Genomic DNA, 14,978 nt, shown 5'->3' with positions numbered 1-14,978 from the left:
AGATAGACAGCCATATAATGAAATCCAGACTGTAACACAAAATGCATATACCGCAGATCTCAGTTTACCACAGTCATCACAGGTGCATCAAAAATGCTGTTATAATCGGTGATCAAATCAGACTATACACATGATAGATATATTTCCAGCATGACCTGTCTGTAAACCATCGAAATCACCGAGAGTCACTGTGATTTTCCAGCCAGCTTCCTGTTTCACGTTGACTGTAGTTTTAATATAGCGAGGTGATTCAGAAGTGTCTGCCTTGTTCAAATCAAAACCATAATTGCACTTTTGAATAGCATGTCGCCCAGTAACATGACTCGATTCTATCATTCCTGTTCACCCAAATTAATTGTTGAAACTATGTATAGACATGTTATGACCAACCGCAAAACGGCATGCATTGTTAAAAGAAAGTTTTTTTTTTTTGTTTGTTTTTTTGTTACGATAACAGGGGCGGATCCAGGCAGGAATTCCGTAAAGAGGGGGCGTGTTTACAAAAATAAAGGGGGGCGCACGCACCCCTCCCCCCATTTTTTTCTTTTTATTTCTTTTGTTTCAACAAAAAATAAAGGGGGAGGGCGTGCGCCGGTTGAGCTCCTCCCTGGATCCGCCCCTGCGATAACTATCGTCATGAAGTACAACGGCTATTGCCTCTTTCCCTGCTCTTTTTCAGTAGAAAGGTGTTCAAATGAAATTAAAATCACTCGCTTCCATTCACACCAATGAACCATGCAGTACGGTTACAACAGCGAATGGGGAACTACAGAATCAACTTAAGTCCCTGCAGTTAACGCTTTAGTGAAAATACTTTATAAACACCTTATGGTGGTTGGATGAAGTTATCAAATAGTATAGTTCAGAACATTGGATAGTTGAGTAAATGTAGGAATGTGCTCACGTTGGCATTGACTTGCACCAGCGTTTGACGACCGAGCGAAAGTGTTCACGCAGAGGTTGGGTAAAGGGCATTTTATATACATTTTGTATTTGGCTATCTATAACACGCGCTTCTATGGAAAATTGTACACAGGTGTGAGACTTACAGGGGACCTACATCTATCAGTTGCCATAGTCATATCAAACATTAATAGTACCATAATTCACGGGAGTTAAATCAAAGTAACATTTCAAATCTAAAGCAATTTTGTTCCCTGAGTTTCGTTGACTCCAAGATACAACTGTACAATGACCATACATATCTCAAGCGGCTTCCGCTTCCGCCCTATAGAGTTGATCACTTCGCATTAACTCTGCTGGATGTCAACTTTTCTTTGCTGTTTTAGGGAAACATGAAGATATCTCGAGAACTTCTCATCTCGGCAGTTGTCTTGGCAACATGCATCGTGGCATCCTTGGCAGACGATATGGACGAGGACAAAAAAGAAAATTACCATGATTTCGGTATTTATTTCTTCTCGTTCTCCTGGAGTAGATGTATAATTTTCTATAATAATTGTCCTGTTGAAGGAAATACTGTCACTTATGCCCCAGTCACATAATATAAACACGGATGCTCAAGGATCTACACGGTGATCTGGGGAGATCCGGGGACGTCCGGGGAGATCCGGGATTTCCATATGACTGCACACACGGTATCAACACGGCATCTACACGGATAAGGCTTGAAGAGCGCGGCGTCTACACGGACAAACACGGCATCTACACGGATCAACACGACAGATACACGGATCAATACGGCAGCTACACGGCAGCCACACGGACCACCCCGGATTGCTCTGCCAACACGGCAATCCCCGGATGACGCCGGATGTTTTTGACCTCCAAAAGTTGCCGTGTTGGCCTCCCGGCGTCAACACGGATCTCTCCCCGGATCAGATCCGGGGTGGTCCGGGGTGATCCGGGATGTCTATGTGACCGGGGCATTAGCTTTGCTGAATTTTATCTCAGGGCTATTAGATAGCTGTCGATCATCCTGCAAATAAAACTATATCATATTTTTCGCATTATGATCTCAGTTTAACTCGCATGTATACAGACCTTGTGTATATCAAGACAAACTTTTGAACATTCCGGTGAAGTTCTATTTTGAATTATGTTCTGTGTAAATTTCGTATCAATTTACTTTATATTGTGATATATGTGAGAACTATGAAAATAAATTGAAATGAAATGAAATGCAGGGCCGACGCACTTTTTTCAAAAGTGTGGGGGCCCACTTCCGGGTTTCATGAGCTTACAAGCAAAAAAAAAAAAAAAAAAAATGGTCCTCAGCTCATCTCTACCCGTCCACTTCCGGGTTTCTTCAGCTCACAAGTAAAAAAAAAAAAAAAAAGAAAAAAAAAAGGGCCTCAGCTCATTCTCTCCCCTCCCATAGTAGTGCCTCTTACGTACTTCCGGGTTGAAAAAAGTGTGGGGGCCCAAAGTGATGACACCTTATGTATCCCTTTGTATGGTGCACAAAAAGTGTGGGGGCCCGAGCCCCCACGGTCCCCACGGCTGCGCCGCCCCTGAAATGAAATATCACTGCTTCAAATATCTCATTGTAATTGCTCCTTCAGAAAGAATCACTGGAGCCACATGTAATTTGAGAAAGCAAAGTGTTCAGGGAATTTGTTGGGTTTTTGTTTCTTTGTTTTTGAAAGACAATCATTTCTCGCCCATTTCTGTTGTTCGACAATTTCATTCGGGAATACTTTTGATAAGGTCATCATCGGAGATTCTTCAGTAACCTTTAGTGTATCATTTCTTATCATTCAGATATTGAAACTGCGGAAATTAAGTGTTCTTGATGGGATTGTAATATTATTTTTTTGGAAGCGGAATACAGTTTAAGTCACCCACAGAGGTGGAGGGTGCATGTCGAGTTTCATATTTTGCACTTAATATCCCTCGAACTGTTAGTTAATAAACTTGTTTGGCTTCATTGCAATGTGGTTCTACGTCATGGTCATCATTTCACTCATAATGACGCCAACTTACCTTTTCTCTTTCAAGGTCCAATGGCGAGCCGTATAAAGTGTCCGCGGAAATGTTGGTCTTCTCCACCAGAGAGAAAGAAGGTGTGCGCCACCAACGGGAGGACTTATATCTCGTGGTGTTATATGCGCATGAGCGCATGCGCGCAGACACCCGTTGCTGATTGGCAGGTGGCGTACATGGGGGCATGTCTGGGGGAGTACCCTCTGAGCAGTCAGTTTTCCAGTATCTATGAGGCGGAACCATCGATTGACCACTGGCAAGACTGGCAACAGGGCAACCCGTTGAAGGAAAACCCCCTTGGGGAGTTGACGAGAGATAGCAAGAAACCCCCGCAGCCAGTACGGCAGAAGATGACCAAGGAAGAGGAAGAGGAGGAGGGAGAGGAGGAAGAAGAAGAAGATGAGGAAGAGGAGGAGGAAGAGGAGGAATCGGCTCCAGGTAAAAGGCATCATCATAACAGGCAGGATGCAAACATATCGATCAATATGAAGTAGGCTCATGAAATAACTATAGCATTCCACAAACAACATGCACTTTTTGTTTTCATGAAATCGAAGATACATTTTAGTTGACATCGTCCGTTTTAAGGAGAAATATGAGTAAGTGAAAGATGCATATGTGATTACATTGTTTCATTAAATGATCTTATAATTGCTTTTAACCTTCTTTTAATTAAAAGCTGCTATTGGGGAGTCTGTACCTTCCGAATCTGAGGAACCGGAGGAATCCGAAGAACCCGAAGAAGAAGAATCCTCCGAGAAATCACCGATTGGTCAGGGAGGTGAGATTTTTATCAAAGCTTTCGGTTTCATGTAGTAATCCCCGTCATGAATATAAGAAGTTTTAATAACTCATTTTCTTGAAGATGTTCATGCGTTGACTGCTGACGGCAATGATGTCGGCTATAAGTATAGGTCAAATCGTGTCATGGAATTGTTATCATTTGTTATTTTACTATATGGATCCTTATTCAACAGCTATAACCAAGAAGCATACATGTCTCTCCGATTACAGCTTGTATGCAGACATTTCTTGTGATCATACCTATTTTGCCCATGATAATGTATAACGTGTACAACTATTCAGAGTATACAAACAGGAAAACAAGAAGAAAATTTAATATTTTCTCTGTGCGTAAGTATATAATTAATTATGACTATTGTATTTTTCCGCGGCAAACTAGCATCTGAATCCGAGGGAGGCTCAGAATCTGCGGAACCGGAAGAATCAGAAGGTGGCTCAGAATCCGAAGAACCGGAAGAATCCGAAGGAGGTTCAGAATCGGAAGAGCCGGAAGAATCGGAAGGAGGCTCAGAATCCGCAGAACCGGAAGAATCCGAAGGAGGCTCAGAATCCGAAGGAGGTTCAGAATCCGCAGAACCGGAAGAATCCGAAGGAGGTTCAGAACCAGTTGAACAAGAGGGTATGACGATTGACCATGTTTTATTATCCCATGCATATACAATATCTATGTCCATGAAGTTTGGTCACCATTGGACCGAAAAGAAGGAGAAGAAGAAGAAGAAGAAGAGCAATGTAATGTACAAGATGTCTCTTCAAGGTAGATCCCAAATTAAACAAACAAACAAACACACAAACAAACAAGATATCAAAGCAGGCAAATGAGAGATAGATAAGATGGAAAGAGATTCAAGTGGCATAAGTATCACTGATCGATAAAAAGAAGAATCAAAAGATGAAGAGCAAATGGGAAAGGCACTAGAGAATTAGCTAGTTACCTTATGCATTAATGTCATTCATTAATAACTTTCTGTCAAATTTCCTGACCAAAAAAAAAAAAAAAAATCAGTCATCCTATATATTCAACAACATTTTACCACTTATGAAATCACTCTGACACTGTGACAAAGCTTTTCAGCCCAATCAATGACAACCAAATTATGTATGGAAGATAGATTCATAATGATGTCTTTATAGGTTTCAAATTGCCTTATTGTTATCATAGTTCCAAACTGTCTTTGGGGTCGAGAAACAATCAAAAGCATTAGGTAATACTTAACTTTTGGAACACTTGTAGTATAGGAATTTCGAAACTTTTCTTTTATTGGCCAGATCTATTAATGGTTGAATGGTTGATGATTTGACTATTATCTAAATCTAAGATTTGATTTTTTAAATGATTTTGTTTGTTGGCACTTGGAGGAAATCGCAGAAGTATTTTCTATGCAGATAGAAAACAATCCTTTCCTTTTCTCTCTCTCTCTCTCTCTCTCTCTCTCTTTCAAAGCGATTTTAATTTTAAAGCCCGAATAAATGTTATCACCCCAAGATGATAACTTAAGGCTCTTCGCTCGTAATCGTTACGAGGTCTTTCCACTTTACTAAGTAGGTCAGTATCATTGATTTCATAAGAAAAGCAGTAACCTACTTCTACAAAATTTGAAATTCATAATAATTACAGAAAAAAAGGCATGTAAATTAAACGGATTCGACGGTGGTCTGCAAATGCTTTTAAGTCTCCGTGCCCTAGATTTTTATCGATAAAACTCTAAAAGTTCTGTTTCGTTACATGCAGCATTTCACAGTGTCTACGGCGCTACATTGGAATCTAGGATGCGAGTTTTTATATAATAATATTTGCCACTAATGCCTCTAATGCCGTATTATTTTGATTATTGTAATATCTCACTGGAGGCATTGCAGTTGAACCAAATCGAAGTATATACGCTTATCATGAGGAGAAGACATACAATAAGGAATGATTAAATTATCCCGCCCCCCCCCCCCAAAAAAAAAAAAAAGGACACTTAACACAATAACTACTGGGATTTGATAAATACATACACTAAAAAAAAAAAAAAAAAAAAAAAAAAAAAAAAAAAAAAAAAAACCGGGTCAGAATTGACCCGGTACCTGGTCGGCTGGGATCACATCCCGTTCCGGGTCAAATATGACTTGGAATTTGGTCATTAACCCTATAAAGCCCAAGCTATTTTGACCCCTGCCAGGCCCAAGGGGGGGCACATTGTGCCCCCCCCCCCTATATAACTTCTTTATTATATGATGTACGACCATCATATTTGGCACATGGGTAGAGCAACTCGTACTCTACATGACCCAACATTTGAAATTTCTCAAGGTCATCCACTGAGGGCGCTATTTACCAAAATTTAAAGAAATACATAGGAAATACGCTAAAATCATGTTTTTTTTTTGTTTATTTCTTTATCCCCAGTATATATCTTTTGTTTACATCAATCATTTTCATATTTACCACAAAGGAAAAGCATGTCAGCCTTCACTGTTTGCTATGGTTGAAATTTCTCAAGGTCAACACATGGGGGCGCTTTTCATTACAATATAAAGAAATATATAAAACCTATGATGTATTGCTTGGAATGAATACATATATTGGTATTGCATTTCATATTTCCAAAATATTGTAATTTTGAGTTTGCAGATTGATAATATGATAAACAAATGATATTACAGGCACAGTTTGTGTGAAAATAACACAAAATAAAAGGGTAGTCTTTGGAAAATGCTGTATTTTCAATTATTTTTATTATATTTATTGTTTGATGCCTATGTCGTATAGAAAATAAAGGAAACAATAAGAAAACCATTTCAGGGTAATTCACAACCATAATTCCTTCACCCTTTGGTTCTTCAGCAAATTACAGCCAAATTACAGCCCCTATTTCATCCATTATTATACTGTTAACTGATATTGGAACAGAAAATCATGCAAAATCTGACGAACATGGTTGTCAGTTTATGGTTGCCATGGCAACCAGCAATATCGGACATAGCTAAATTATACATCAAAATGTGCGCAATAAGATTTTAGGAAAAGTCACCAAATTTGGTTGAAATCAGATAAAGGGTATAGGAGCGGCAAACGAAAATATGGTAGGGGGGGCACAATGTGCCCCCCCCCCCCTTGGGCTTTATAGGGTTAAGACCCGGAATGGTGCCACCCTGACCCAATTCATGACTCTGAATGGGGTCATATGTGACCCCATTCCTTGTCATTTCTGACCCGGAACGGGCTGTGACCCCAACGGACCCTTTCCGGGTCAGTTCTGACCCGGATGTTTTAAGAGGGATTTTATATATATATATATATATATATATATATATATATACATGTATACATTTACGAAATCAAGTATGGGCACGCACCGCCATGTACAACACATAATAAACACGAATCAAAATATCGGATATGTATCACTCTTCATTTCCGATTCTGTTTCTTTCTCCGTCTCGTAATGATCCTCCTCTTTTCTCCTCTTCTTCCTCATCCACCTCCTCGTTCTTCCCCTCTATTCATTCAATCAGCTTCCGAATCAGAGGGATCGGAGTCTGAGGAGCCCGAAGAGTCGGAGGAACCTGAGAGTGCCCCCGCTGAACAAGGAGGTGAGGCCCGCGCACGATCTCGTACTAGTATGCGGTGTTTCCTTCCTGCATTAGATATCAGGGAGCTTTAGATTTGCTGCGCGGACGTTTGAGACGACGCTTGAGCTGAACGTTCTCCTCTCCCCTCCGTCGTGCTGAAATGTAGCTTGAGATTACGCTGGGACGCAACGCAGAAAAAATAAAAATGGTGCTTCCATCATGATCGGTGCATGAAGTAGCTCTCTACGTCGTAAACTGACGTTAAAAAAAAGCCCAGAACGCGTAGTGGAAAAACTCGGACGACGCATGCTAAAAATAGATCGACTTCTTTGACGCGCGTTTTGTGCATGCTCAGAACATGTTTTTTCCTCTGAACGTTCCCGTCGCAAAAATCTAAAGCTCCCTGTTGCCATCTGTGAGAACATAAAGACAAATATGTGTAGTAGTAGTAGTAGTAGTAGTAATAGATGGAATGACAGACACGTGGGCACGATTTGAGCCTTATAAATGCCTCTTCTGTGCAACAGAGACAGTACTGCTATTATAGTACTTAGTATGAACTTCATCGGATGTGATAACCACTTGAGTGTAATTTAGCCATGATAAGCAAGGAGTCAGCGACAAGGGACAAAGCATATACAAACTCCATATTTCGGCATAAAACTTCCACTGCTGATGATATTGAAATCATATAGTTTGTTATTTCGATGTGGTTTCTCTGTAGATACTACGCAGAACTCTAATTTTCATTCTCTTCTAGGATCGGAATCCGAAGGATCTGAATCTGAAGAACCAGAGGAATCTGAAGAACCGGAAGAACCGGAAGAATCCGAGTCGTCCCTGATCGGTAAGAACCACAACTGCCATGGAGAAGGATCTGCCACAACCCTTCGTACTACTGGTTTTGCCAAGTCGGTTTACTGTAGACGCCATCTTTAATCCAACGCGAGATCTTTTCATCAATTTTCATCGCTCCACCGAGATTTTTAGTCGCTGCTCAAGCTGCCACAGTCTTTCCCTTCCTTTTTTCGCCAAACAAGTTTCGTTTGAGATGTAATGTGTGTGTATAAGTGTGACCAGAGGAGTGTGTATTTCAGGGTGACACGAATCTAGTATTTTCTCCTGCCACAATCCTCCGGTCTTACTTTCTGCAAGGATTTAGGGTTAGGATTAGAGTTGTGATACAGGGTTTTAGAGCAATTGCCACAGGAGTAAATGTCACGGAACCACATTTCAGAGATGTAGTAAGAGACTTCCGTGCAGTTTGTGTGTGTGTGTGTGTGTGTGTGTGTGTTGTTAAATTTATGTATCTACCACGTCTAAAACAACATTATGTGAAAGTCCTTTCCGCATGTCGACTGTCCCTATATTCCTGCCGGATTGACATCACACTGTTAGTCTTAATCTTTCATCTACGCAATCTTTAATTTGGCGTCTCTGTAGATGTTCAAAAATGCATTTGCACACACATGGTGTGTGTGTGTGTGTGTGTGTGTGTGTGTGTGAGTTGATGTTGATTGTTAAATTTATGTATCTACCACGTCTAAAACAACATTATGTGAAAGTCCTTTCCGCATGTCGACTGTCCCTATATTCCTGCCGGATTGACATCACAATGTTAGTCTTAATCTTTCATCTACGCAATCTTTAATTTGGCGTCTCTGTAGATGTTCAAAAAAGCATTTGCACACACATGGTGTGTGTGTGTGTGCGTGTGTGTGTGTGTGAGTTGATGTGTGCATACCCCACCGCAAAATTCACACTCGGTGCTTCCCGAACTCTCCCGAACATTCAGGTTTGGAATCCGAAGGCGTCGAGTCAGAGGAACCCGAAGAACCAGAGTCATCCCCTGCAGAACAGGGAGGTAAGATCGAATCTTTTTCTTTTCTCGCAATCCTAGGTTTCATCGATATAGCAAAATCCCATTACAGTTCGATCTCGATTATCCGGCCTCCTTTTATCCGGAAATCTATATTATCCGGACGCGTTCACGCAGTGAAGGACTTTTTTTTTTCATCCAAAAATTGAGGAAAAAAACAGTGACTTTCATGGATCTATTTCACTAATTTCATAAGATGTGCATGATAGGTTTCTCAATATCTAATGAGGTAAAACATGTATGATTTTTACATAAAGATATACTTTATTTTCGTGAAGAAAGGACTACAATTTTGCGCAGGCTAGCATAGATGACACCACTGTTGCGGGGTACGCTACCTGTCTAGCTGCCAGTGCACTGGGACGGCAGCTTGGACGGCAGCTATATACATTAACATTGTGTCTCCCATATCCCGCCAATTCGCTTATCCGGATGAGTGCCGGTCCCGACATGGCCGGATAATCGAGGTCGAACTGTAATTACAGATTGCGAGGTGTGTATCTCAGGGCCTATATACACAGGTTTTGGCCTACTCATTTCTCAGATTTGGGTCCGGTATACGCGTCTGCAGAATCCAACAGGTGAAAACATGAAAAAATGAACACAGCCATATCTACCCCCGCCTTCACAGTGTCTATCATAATCAGCATTTGTGATGAAAAAAGAGAACGTTCAAAATATCGAGTGTCCCTATTCCTTCTGCGTTGTCATCAGACCATTTATGCCCTTCTCTCTTGTCAATATAAGTGTGCTGAACTGCCCTAATCGTTCAATAGAATTTTTATTGAAAAAATTACTTTAAATGTACATTAATGTATTTGCAAGTACATAGAGCGTGTGTGTGTATGTGTGTGTGGGTGTGGGTGTGCATGATAGAGAGTTGATATATGTGTAGGCCTACATACTGCAAAATTCATCCCCGGTGTTTCCCGAATTCTTCCGAACATTCAGGTTCGGAATCCGAAGGCCTCGAGTCAGAGGAACCCGAAGAACCGGAGTCATCCCCTGCGGAACAGGGAGGTAAGATCTAATTTTTATCTTTTCTAGCAATCCCAGCGACGTTAGAATGCACTTCCACATCATATTTAAACTAGTTACACAGATCTAGATTTCACAAAGTAAAACCCTATCAATTTCAGATGTTGAGGTCCGTATGTCGGGGTCTATACACGGGTGTTGGCCTGAACTAATTTATTAGATTTGCGTTTGCCGAGTCCAACAAGTATCTGGAGAGATGCACCATACCCGACCGGCGTATCTTGAGCGATCCTTGGCTAAAGCTGGTAATCAAAAAGTTCAAATGTCAATCACAGTAATGCGATTGCAAAACACCATACATATTGAAAAACACTCTACAGATTCATTTGCATTTACATAGATGAGCAAGGAGCAACAACTTCGTGTAAATTTCATTATGAACCATAATGAACGATACGAATTTGACGACAATAGAGGTGCATCAGACAAATGCACCTCATTTGATTGACTTACAGATGCATAACATGAGCAGGAAAAAGAAAAGACTGTAAAGCAGCATATAGTGGACTTATAACAAGGGTGGTCTGGATTAATATATTCAAGCAAAAGGCGCTTTTGTATTCATCTTGGAGTTATGGTCGGTTGGTGACAGTAATACCATATTATAGGCTAACCTTTTTCGAAATCTGCAAGTCCACATTTTGCAAAGTTATCTGCAATCGGTATGTATAATTGCTTATAATGAAAACCGATGAAGGATAAAGTCGAGCAATAGCTATGTCATTTCTTGTGCGAGTTCATGCAGGCCGGATGCACAAGAATAGAAGCAATCCGGATTGGGCAGTGTTGGGGATAGGGGAAAGAGATAATTAACACAGATCGAACGGTCGGATAATGCAAAGATGATAACTGCAAAGCAAATTGGCTCTTGCTCTGGCGAGGTAGTTAAGCCTAGTGGGCTTAGCCGAGATATCATCCGTGTGGTTTTTATGCATAGAAGGGAGGGCCTGAGGCGCGAAAGGTTTTATTTGTTTTTGCTTCTTCTTTTTTTTTAACAACAAACACTTCGGCGATATTGCGGAACATAAGGAACATCAATTCACATGTGAGTATCGCGCATGATGCATAATTAATGTGACAAATTAATAGATACAAAACAACCAGAGTTAATTTTTATTACCTTCCTACAATCCGTTTGAACAGATCATACCAAACAACTGGCGAGAATTGAATGTTTGAAAGCCATCACCACTTAAGCTCGGCTTAACAAAAATATATAGTCATGTCGAAAAATAATGTGTGGCTTTACATTGGTGTCATTTAACAAAGTAATGATATACGGTATTCATTCCGTCGGAACTTTGTGGCAGACGTGAATCATCATTGCATTGTTTTCTTCAGATTGCTGTATAATGTACGTGATTAACTGATCGTATATGTTATATTATAATAATAATCGTCTCTCTCTTGAATAAGCAGGATCTGAACCATCTGCGCCGGAAGAAGAGGAAGAGGAAGAGGAGGAGGAGGAGGAGGAAGAAGATGACGATGAGGACGATGAGGAAGACGAGGAGCCCGAAGAATCAGCGTCAACTGACTTAGGCACTCCAATCACAGAACCAGGTATGCTATGCTTTGAAATCTGCCTTCAGGGAAGACAATTCTTGAACAAACAAAAAAAGACAAAACAAAACGAAAACAAAAACAAAACAAAACATAAGTGGCTGCAGCGCAACCTTGCCACAAGCTTGATTTCGTTCGATGCAAAATATAGAATGTGTGTGTGTGTATTTGTAATCACTTCATAATAATATTACAGACAGAAGTGCACAGAAATATTGTTTCATGAGCCCTTTTGTTAAGAAAATGATATACAATTACACTCTAATTATGAGGAAGACTATGCCTGCAGCTTTGATTTATCTATCGTAAAATCCAGCTGGGAAAATGACAGATATCTGAATATTCCCAAAATAAACAGGTAAGAATGTTGAAAATGCCACAGGGATCATAATTATGCTAATTATGCAATGTATCGTCACTGAACCCAGAAAGAGGATAAATACGTCGTATAACACTAGGGTGAAGTCTTAAAGAGAAGACCTTGATATCAAATATGATATAATACTTTGATCGACTATAAATTGTCATTAGTTTACTTCTTTCGCATATGCTTTGAAAGCCAAAAAGATTTGTTTATTATTGATGTTGATCATTATCTATATTATTGTTGTCATTAATCTATACTTCTTTATTAAAGTACCCCACAACAATCCTACAACTACTCCTCCAGCCGCCACTACTAATGTCATTCCAGCAGCTACCACAACAAGGGCCAGTACCCCAATGGGCGTGGTCACCCAAAATCCCACCCAAGCTACCACTAGGAAAGCTACTACCACTCAAGGTCCTACCGCACGCCCTCCTATTCTGAAGACGGGGGCAGTGCGCACCACGACAAGAGCCAGAACTACAAGGGCAGCTGCCACGACACCTACTCCCAACGTGAGTCATTGATGTCACGATTGCCTTACCCTCTCCAATCCTTTCTCCATAGCACCCCTCTCCCAACCTCAAAAAGTCCGAGGAAAGGTAGATAGTATACTTTTTGAAGATCTGTCCCTAAGATACAATGACAAATGACAAAAATTTGCTAAACTAAAACAATAATATTAAAAACATGCATAGTTAAAAGATTTTTGAAAATATTGAGGACATTATGGAGCATGAATCTCACATCTTGAAGTCAATAGAAGACTCTTTCAGCCCTCAAAGTATGAGAGGTTAAAGCTTTCGTATTTATGTCCAGCTTTAATAAAATCTTTACAATTCTATAAATTGTTTTTACAGCTGTTCATTAAATTCACCTTGAGAATGGAGTTCGGTATTACATACATAGGGCCTACATACGTTCATAACTATTTGACTTGTTTTGCAAAAAAGACAAACAAGCAACAAGACAGACAGACAAATAAACAAACCAACGCCAGCAAAAGCAAAGCCTTCTTAGCGAAGGTAATGAAAAGGGGGAATTTATACGAAAGAATACCATATAAAAGCATGACACTAAATGTTATTGTTTTTTCCTCAATTTCGAAAGAAGAAATAAAGGGAACTGTTTTGTTACAGTTTGATTTCACTATCATAAGAAACTGCAATGTCAGAAACCAACCAATATAATCCGATTTTCTTGTCCTTAAGAGACCGCAGTTTCAGGTACTCTATTGAATGACGGTAACTTACTTGACTTCAATGATGAAAAGCCTTTAGGGAGAAAAATAACAAGTATGACTCAACATTAAGGTAAGGTTCCTTTTTAATGCTGCGTCATCATTCTGGGATCTGTGTAGTCTGCACGAGGAAATGCGTACGTTGCTAAACCCAACCTGCTTTTTGCCATACTTTTTATGTACGCATGATTAGACGGAGGACCCATGTACCACATCCTGTCCGTTCACCCACGACCCCGTCTGCGCAACGTATACCGCCATCAACGACGTGGTGTCCGCTGACCCCGATCCCACTCCAAACTTCGTCACCTACATCAACGAGTGCGTCTTCCTCCTGCTGCAGTGCCAGGGGTACATCAGTGCCGAAGACATGATCCTCTTCCGCGGCACGTGCCCGACAGTCGCTCCTACACTCGCCGATGTCGACTTAGCGTATCGCTGGTCTACAATCGGGCCATGAAAGCTGCGGTGTATAATGTGAGAGTAGACAGAGACAGTAGAGTCATGAACACAATACAACGAGAAAGGACGCTCAGAAACTGTCGTTACGCAGCCTGGAATTTGCGAGCCAGAATGACGTCACGAAGAATCGCTTCAGTTGTACGGTTTTCCTAACAAGTAAATTATCTGAAAAGATCAAATTCAAGAAAGGCTGAATGTTTCTTGTTGGCTTCATACACTTCTCCAAATCTGTTGTGGTTGAAGCTCCGTATACAATCATGTACTTTAGATGGCCTTTAAAACATGCGTTTGAGAAAGACTGATGACTAAGCTAGGATGACATCAGAAAACGGGCTCTTGGATATCAGTGGACTTTCCTGTTTCCTGTATTTTATTTCTTCCAGTACATGGTATCATTTATTATGTAATGATGTTTTATCAATTTTTGAATCACATTTTCTATCAAATATTTTGTGTAAGGTGGTCGATTACATACCATGCCATCATAGCAGAGGCATTTACACAGTACAAAGAATACTTATTTCTGTAAATGCGGAATTGTAATTTTTATTTCCGCGTTATGTGTAGAACTATCGTGATTAATCTTCTCCTGTGTATGCTATGTGTCCATGCGACCAAAAAAGAGTTTATCAAAATAAGTATATTTTGCATTTTTATCCGTGTATTCGTGGAAATTCTTTGCTACTGTACAATCTTTTATTCACCCTTCTTAAAAAGTAAAAAAAAAAACAAAAAACAAAAAACAATATTTGTATGCGTCGTGATAGACCCTTTGGACCGTAGAGGCGCATGATGAATCACTATTACTTTTCGGCCACTACCTTCATGGCCGGAACAATAATTTTGCCGGAAATATCTAAAATGCAGTATACTGTAGTAGCTTACAATGTGTACAACAACAACAACAACAACAACAACAACAACAACAACAACAACAACAACAACAACAACAACAACAACAACAACAACAACAACAACAACAACAACAACAACAACAACAACAACAACAACAAGCTGTGTGCGCCTCTATACTGGGAAGTAGATAGACTATGTGCCCTGTAGAAATTAAAGCGTGGTTTTGTTTTCAGTGACGGGGTAATCGGATTGCGTGCCGCGATTGG

At 40.3% G+C, this 14,978-nt stretch overlaps 1 protein-coding gene across 1 annotated transcript in view; it reads left to right on the top strand.

The window, feature by feature from the left end:
- Positions 1–14,041, top strand: part of LOC140245083 (uncharacterized) — a 34,210-nt gene extending 20,169 nt beyond the window's left edge. The window contains exons 3-11 of the mRNA XM_072324684.1: positions 3,016–3,284; positions 3,626–3,727; positions 4,130–4,369; positions 7,252–7,329; positions 8,069–8,144; positions 9,104–9,172; positions 10,139–10,207; positions 12,426–12,670; positions 13,589–14,041. Of these exons, the coding sequence (XP_072180785.1) occupies positions 3,016–3,284; positions 3,626–3,727; positions 4,130–4,369; positions 7,252–7,329; positions 8,069–8,144; positions 9,104–9,172; positions 10,139–10,207; positions 12,426–12,670; positions 13,589–13,855 (1,415 nt within the window). The 3' untranslated portion in view covers positions 13,856–14,041. The remainder of the gene's footprint in view (positions 1–3,015; positions 3,285–3,625; positions 3,728–4,129; positions 4,370–7,251; positions 7,330–8,068; positions 8,145–9,103; positions 9,173–10,138; positions 10,208–12,425; positions 12,671–13,588) is intronic.
- The last annotated feature ends 937 nt before the right edge of the window (positions 14,042–14,978 follow it).

The sequence above is a fragment of the Diadema setosum genome, chromosome 2 (assembly GCF_964275005.1).
Source record: "Diadema setosum chromosome 2, eeDiaSeto1, whole genome shotgun sequence".
NCBI lineage: Eukaryota > Metazoa > Echinodermata > Echinoidea > Diadematoida > Diadematidae > Diadema > Diadema setosum.
Note: the sequence above shows the minus strand (reverse complement) of the source record. Positions and strands in the feature narration are given on the sequence as shown.